Source organism: Notothenia coriiceps, unplaced genomic scaffold, assembly GCF_000735185.1.
Source record: "Notothenia coriiceps isolate Sejong01 unplaced genomic scaffold, NC01 NC01_scaffold00027564, whole genome shotgun sequence".
Lineage (NCBI taxonomy): Eukaryota > Metazoa > Chordata > Actinopteri > Perciformes > Nototheniidae > Notothenia > Notothenia coriiceps.
This window is the reverse complement of record NW_011360265.1, coordinates 39,016-46,897: the sequence shown is the minus strand read 5'-3', so window position 1 is coordinate 46,897 and position 7,882 is coordinate 39,016. Positions and strand designations below refer to the sequence as shown.

Below are 7,882 nucleotides of genomic sequence, written 5' to 3'. Positions count from 1 at the left end.
TACGTAGTAGTTAGTTAGTTACGTTACGTACGTACGTACGTACGTACGTACGTACGTTACGTACGTACGTACGTACGTACGTACGTACGTAACGTAACGTAAGTTAAGTAAGTAAGTAGTACGTAGTACGTACGTACGTAGTAACGTACGTACGTACGTACGTACGTACGTTACGTACGTACGTACGTACGTAACGTACGTAACCGTACGTACGTAGTAGTAGTAGTAGTAGTAGTAGTAGTACGTACGTACGTACGTAGTAGTAGTACCTACGTACGTACGTACGTACGGTCGGTCGGTGGGTGGGTGTGTGTGTGTGTGTGTGTGTGTGTGTGTGTGTGTGTGTGTGTGTGTGTGTGTGTGTGTGTGTGTGTGTGTGTGTGTGTGTGTGTGTGTGTGTGTGTGTGTGTGTGTGTGTGTGTGTGTGTGTGTGTGTGTGTGGTTTGTTGTCCTGTGAAGTCATGCATTAGAGTATAGCTTAGCAGTCGCCGAGTGGAGCTTGTTTCGTTCTAATTACAGCACGGCCTGGTCCAGCTTGAGCCCATTGTACCAGGGTGCTGTGAATTCCCACAATGGGGCTGCTCAGCGGAGAACAATGAGTCAAATTCCTGACCGTTCCCTGCAGGTTCAGAGGTCAGCCTGATAAATAAAGACAGCGCAGTTACAGTGGCTTTGCTATTCTACACCCAGTAGCTATCCCACTGGCCACCCCAGTGGGGATATTGGTTTGTGTGTGTCCCTGTTTATGTGTGTGTCACAGGGTGGCTACGACTCCCACTGGGAGCACAGGGAGGGGTTGAGAGATGGGGGAGGTGAAGAGGAGGGAGCTTGTTTGGTTCTCCCTGTAGGAGGTGAAAGACTGTGCGCTGTTTTCGTGTGTAATCAAACCCCTGAGAACGGAAAAGTTGGCAACCAAAAGCTGCATGGAAAGCTTTGTTGACCAAAATTGATCATAGATGCGACAAAGCGCTGGACTAGTATAGAACTTCATGTTCAAACCAGATCTTATTACTTTTTCACCAAACAAACTCAATGGATTTTACATGTACTTGGCCACACTCAACTCAATCTGCTGTCTTCGTGCGTCTGTACAGATGGGAACTGTTGAGATTATGACAAGAATAGATCGGCCATTTGCAAGCGGAAGGGTTCTGTTGTTTACATTGCCAAAAATGTGTGCTTACACAGCCTTTAAGTAGGCTGCACAGCTCCGAGCCCCCCAACAGGGTCTGGTTGCACTTGTTGCGTCCAAACTGCCGAATCTGGGGTTCTTGCTTTCCCAGCTGTCCAGAAATATGCCTGTGTGTACGAGCATCCACTATATACCAAAACTGTTGCTTTGATAACCTGTTCTACACATAATAACTGTTTACTGAATGGGAGGTGGTGGGTGGTAAGAAAGACCCCACAGTGAACAGCAGGTGCCATAATGAGTCACACCTCCTATTCTGTGTTTGTTTATCGGACACAGACGTAGACACATTTCGTTCAGATGCCCTCTTCCTCCTAATGCATGGAAGATCTTTGGGACTGTCAGACCATTAGGCGCTTTCACACCACAGTACTTTTCCCACTAAGGTTAATCAGAACTTAGTTCATGAGAACTCTTTAGTTTTCATGAACTAAGTACAGATCGCGTTCACACCGTAATAAGTTCCTGGGGGAGGATTAGGCAAATGAAGCCGCTGACGTCACTTCTTCTTCTGCTGCTTTGGGTTTACTGGCAGGCCGCAAACCACTTCACGGCGTATACTGCCACCCGAAGTCCCCGGCCGGAAGTCCCCGGAGTTGGGGACTGGCTTCAGTAGAAGCTGCTTGGACTTCCAGCTGAAGCCTGCGGGTAAATCGCCAGAAACGCTGACACCTCCTCATCTCCACCGCTCCCATGTTTTCTTTTGTGTTGCCATAAGTTAGTCTCTCTGCGTTTGTGCGCTGGGCTAACGCTAATGCTAATGCCAATAATGCTAATGCCAGGATAATTAAATGGCGGCCTCACAAAACCTTTTTACGTTTACGGGGCGTGGTTTGCAATCCGCCCAGCCAATCAGAAATAGGAACCTTTTTCTCCAACGAAAGTCCCTGCTCTCTAGCAGGGATGGAAAAGGGGGTAAAAAGGTTCTCATGAACTAATTTAGTTCCTGGGGCTTTTTGGTGTGAACGCGACATTTCGGAACTATATCGGGACTAAAGTTGGAAAAGTACCGCGGTGTGAACGCGCCTCATCTTATCAAAAATATTATTCCTGGATTTCTTAGACTATAACATTAATGAAGTTCAGAATCAGAATTCCTTTATTTGTCCTGCAATGGGGAAATGTGCGCCATTACAACAGCAGGCGTATAGTGCAGGTTAATAGAAGGCACATGTTATTTTGTAATAGAAAAACAAAATGAGTAAATACAAATGATAAACAAGTATAACATGGTAAAAAAAAATTCAAAGTAGCTGGTACTGTTTACAGATAAATAAATTCAAAAGAAAATAAAGTGTAAATTGCGCGACGGTATATTGCAGATGAGTTTGCACAGTTATTTACAGGAACATTTTTGCCCTTTTTTTTTCATAGTCCTAATATACTCCATTTGTCCTTCATGATTTCCCTGATCCCAAGGTGACATCTTCAAATTGCACCTTTTTTATAAGACTTTCAGTCCCTATTCCAAAAATATTAACTTTAAAATCGTATAAACTGTCACTAATTGAGTGTTTTCCAGTTTTCTTTTTATCATTCAGGAAACTTTAACTCTTCAATGGGATCAATGTTTTTGTTGTTAATTGCTACGTTGTACCATGCTTTTTTATGTGTAGTATAACTTGTCACAAGTGACATATCAGTCCATTTTACAGTCATTTGTAATCACATTGAAGTTTGCGGGTCAATGGATGTTTGTCAATCTTTTTGTCAATGCGATTGCATATGGCATTGGTGCTGTGTGAGTGTGTGTGTCTGTGTTAAACAGTCACACCCACTTGCTCTGGTTTGAACACATTTGCCAAGCGTTTCACAGAGGTCATAAAACTCCAAAGCGTTTCATCCTTTGCTGGCTTTGAAGAGTATTCACACAGTCCTCCCTTGTGCCCCCCCCCACCCTGCTCAATTCACAATAACGTGACACTCTTATCTCCTTTACTGGTTACTCTACCTTTAATGAGAATGGATAGTCTCACACACATACACACACCCAAGCTGCCATTGATCCAGGCCCAATAAATGTTTTATAAGCCCCAATGTAAGGACACCCCTCTTTTATTCAGAAGGTGTCAATGGTTGAGTCCAGAGGGAAAGATTGCTGTGGTACCTTCCTGAATTCAGTAGGAGAATAATACTTTTTCATGTGTTGCACACATCTAACCCCCATCCTCAATCATTGGTACCATTAAAATGGTGGGTGTCTTTCTCTACGGCACATAAACACACTTTAAATTGTTCCAATTCAATACTAATGCATATTAGTTTTGACCCTAGAATGACCTGGCATTTCTAAACCCTCTGAAGTCAGACTTGTAGAATAACAGAAGATATGTGGGAAGAAAAACACTTGACAATGAATGAATGTTAATGAATGAAACGGCCTCGAGGATAGGAGGGGCCCCTCATTCGTCAATTAGTGGGTTCAGATTAATTCCTACCACTATTTCTTTCCAGACTGTTTTCCCATATCTAGCCACTCTGCATGATATTGTGTGGTTTTAGAACAACCAATTTAAAAAACACGCTGTGAAAGCTTCAGCGAGACTTATTGTAAGCTGAACCACAAGTTTCCCTTCTGCCCTTTCTTCTTCTTCTGGTTAGTGAAAAAGGGTGGCACCGTGTTACAGGAAATGCCTTTTAACACAGCAGGAAGGAGAAACGTTGCCCCCTCTGGGTCCAAGTCTTTTTGTTTATCTGATGGCAGTAAAAGGCTGGCCCAGCGTTTGTGTTTGGGTTGTTTGAGTTGTCGTGGGTTCAGGCCATCACTCGGTTCCTTAAAGTCTTACAATCCCTTGGTGTTGGCCAGTCAGGGATTAAGCTTAAAATTCTTGTTTCTGAATTAGCATGCCAGGAATGAGAAAAATCCAATGAGCCTAACTGGACCTGACTTGCGCAGAGGCTAATGGTTAATAACAAGCCATGATGGAATTTCCCTTTGATTCTGTGGAGGTGACTGGAGTTCTCACAGATATTTTCTCAAGGGTGTAGAATGCTCTCATGTTGAACTTTGATGGCATAATGGAATTGTAATGGCTTTGAAGGGATAAAGTGTGAGACCATGGCCTACGATTCAAAAATATTCTGATGGGAACTTTGGGAAGTATTACTGTGATGATGTCCATTTCTAGAGAACAATAACCAGAAAGGGCTGCATTACTGAAAAGTCAAGGAATCAACCAGCGGGTGAGCAAACCGAGACATAAATACATTTATAATATGAAATAGTCAAAATTATGCCAACTTCGGCAGAAGAATAATCATTGTTAGAAACAAATTTGAGAAAATAAGCTTTCAGGACATTTTTGAAGTCTAATAAAAGTTTGTCTAAGACTTAATTGTATTATTTCTGTGCATTTTATATCAGCTGATCAACAGAATAAAACATTATTGTATAATACAGGATTGGTGTTGCAGTGTTGATTGAAAATAAATTTAAGGATATGCATAGGTCCTGACAAGATGAAGCAGTGTGGGTCGTGAGTTGTCTTTATGTATAATCTTGTGCTCTGAAACATGCAGTCGAATCTTGTTCGGTCATCATTTTCCCTACCATGGCAAACACATAAACACACCCGCACACTCATGCAGTATCACCTTCTCCGCATACCCTTTGCAACACGTGTTTAGACTGAGTGTCACAGAGGAATGAAGACATTTGGAGCCATTGACAAAAATGTCTCGGTGACCAGAGAACACACCCAGTGAGACTTCACTCGCAGGCAGCTACATTTTATTTGGCTGCTGTTGAGTTACATTCTCCCATAAAAGTGAATATTTGTGTTACTTAAACGGCTCACTTAAATGGATCGGCCAAACCCTGTTACACACTGGAGAATATTATATGTAAGGCTGTGTGTGTGAGTTACGCTCAGAGGGATTGAGTGTGTATTCCAGCTGACAGGTCTTTCATTAAAGCAGGGCGCAGGGCCATGTATCTGCAGCTGCCCCCTCTCTGTGCACTCTTTGATGGGGAGAAAGATGGCGTTTACTGCTACACCCATAGCTGGACTCACACACAAAACAACACTTGTTCTCAACTATGTTGTCTCAACACTCCAAGACCCACTGAGGGAAACATTGCTAGATAGGGAGGGCATGTTTCTGAGTTTCTTTATGGCTTTATACTGTCATCTACTCTATAAGAGGACGCTAAAGCCACGAGAGTCATATCCTTGTGTGTTTAATGAGCAGAGCAGTTGCTGGTGTAACGGTCTGTCATTTGTTCTTGGTGCTCCAAATAGTAGCAAGAGGCGGCCCCTGGCAATGGTTTATTGAAACACATGCACACTCACAAATATAGCCATCCATTGTTTAACCAGCCAACAGACTTAAAGGTCTCAACCGTCACTCTGTTTGTGTTGTGTTTGTCTAGCGAAGATAGCAGTCCCACCTGTTCCTTGTCTGCACTGTACATACACACTCACATGCACACATGCTAATACAAATGACGGATCCATTAGTTCAGGTGGCGTCTGTTCCAGCCTTTGCATTATGACAAAGAGCGCTTGCAAATTACAGTTGAGCTAACCCTTTGTAAAGTTGCGCGCTGATCTCTATGTTGAATGTTCGTCTAATGAGTATTTGCCTTCTGTGTCCAGGTTTGGATGACAACCTGCAGCAGTATGTGACCAACTTTGAGCGGGAGAAGATCAGCGGGGAGCAGCTGCTGAAGATCACGCATCAAGACCTGGAGGAGCTCGGCGTGGCCAGGATCGGACACCAGGAGCTGGTGCTGGAGGCGGTGGATCTGCTCTGCGCTCTGGTCAGTAGAGACATGCTGGAAATGTGCAACTTGATATGTATCCGGATACAGTAGAATTGCCTTATGAAGGATTTGTGACAAAGCAAGAGCTCTCTTTTGGCCACTAATCTTCTCCCTTCGCTCTAAGTATCTACAAAGTAAACCAAGCCTGTAGCTTCTGGTCCGACTGCTAAAAGAATCCTGCAGGAAGGACTATCATTTCCCAAACAGCTCAGCAGAGTGTAAAGTCACCACAACACACAGCAGCCTGAGGACATTGGGGAACAGAAGTGTCACTCAAACAGAAGAGAGACTGGGTCAAAGGGGCATTGGGCTCAATTTGGCAGTTAGAAGCTGTGTGAGATGATTATAGGCAGTTATGTAGCAACAGGTGACAGTTTGATCTGTTTGGAAGATAAGATATATGATCTGCCTCTCTCCACTCTCCCCTCATGGTTACACCACATACAAAATACTTGAAATATCTTTTAACTCTATTTTTATACAAACAGACACGTCAGGCAGGTCGTTCCTACTGCTGCAGCCTTCTATCTACCATCTTTCTAGCTTTAATTTTAGATCCCCTGTTTGGCTCTTATTAGTCATTCTCAGAGCAAACCTGCTGAATCTTTGTCCATCATCATAGCTCCCAGAAGAACTGCCAACAAAAGTATATCTGCCTTCAACTCGTGAGACTTGAGTGATGAAAACCCTCCATGCTCCAGCTGAAACAGAACCAGGTTTTCCAGCAGATGGGATGGATTTGGAGTTTTATCACTTCCTGTGCCATAAAAGTCCCAGATTGTGGTCCATGCGTTTTGATCAGCGTCAGCATTTCTGCCTTTGTGCTCTATTAAAATCCTTAACATGAATCGTTGGGGCATGGTTCTTTTGACACTGAGGAAACTTAAAAGTCAAATACTTCCTCCCCGACATGAGGCTGCATTTTACACTGATGCTAATCTGATAGCAGTAGGTCAAATGGGGTTTGGAACAACACATTGTATGGCCTTAAATAGATTTATTTGTGAGTGATCCGCAACCTCAGCACATTGAAGCTATACATGGCTTTGGGTTGTATAAAGCCGGCACATGTGATTTAGTGTGCGGTTAGCAACAAACTCTTAACACTTTACTTACATATTAATATAATTGTGTGGCTCCTCTGTGTCGGGGTGTTGAATAATATGCTGTCTACTAGTCTAACCAGAAAGCATACAGGTTTAACAGGGACATTATTATTTGACGATTATCTTCCCTCCAATTCAAAACACTCTTCTATTGTTTCGTATTCTCCAAAATGCTAAGATAACCTGTTAACAATATCTTTCCTTTACCTGTAACCAATTTAAGTAAACATCTGGAAACGCTTGTCACGTACATCGGTGCCTTTGTCTGTTTTTGATAGATTTACTCATCGCAGAATATGTACCATATGGTATATCTTGTGGTCCATAACTTATTTCATCATGACTGTAACCAGGCCCAGGTCTTTGTTCAACCCTTAAACCCTGACATCAAGGCATTGGATTCTTAAAGGTCCCATGTCATGGCCATTTCTACTGATTATAACTCCATTGTTGAGGTATACTAGAATAGATATTTATTGTGCAATTTTCCAAACTCATATTGGTTTTCTCATACAGCATCTCTGTATAGTGTGTGTATTCACTCTCTGTCCTACACGCCTTGTTGCTCTAATTGGTCAGCTCGCCCACTGGCTCGCTGCTGCGAGGAGCTGACAGTGTGAGCTGGCTTACTGGTGTGGTTTCGTGTTTGCTGCGAGACAGCGAGACATCGCGAATGGACGCGGGAAGGGGGGTTGCTAAGGGGGCTAAAGCCGCCCCATCTGTGACACTCCACTAGCACCCCCGCACCCTCAAATGTGGCGCACCTACAGTGTAAGCACGCCACAGTCTTGCCACGCCACAGTCTTACCACCCCCCCCC

The 7,882-nt window shown here is 43.5% G+C and overlaps 1 protein-coding gene across 3 annotated transcripts in view; it reads left to right on the top strand.

Moving 5' to 3' along the window:
• Nucleotides 1–7,882, top strand: part of cnksr3 (cnksr family member 3) — a 49,297-nt gene that overhangs the window by 12,199 nt on the left and 29,216 nt on the right. For all 3 annotated transcript variants that reach the window (XM_010785350.1, XM_010785349.1, XM_010785351.1), the window contains exon 2: nucleotides 5,791–5,954. In XM_010785350.1, coding sequence (XP_010783652.1) covers nucleotides 5,791–5,954 — 164 coding nt within the window. The remainder of the gene's footprint in view (nucleotides 1–5,790; nucleotides 5,955–7,882) is intronic.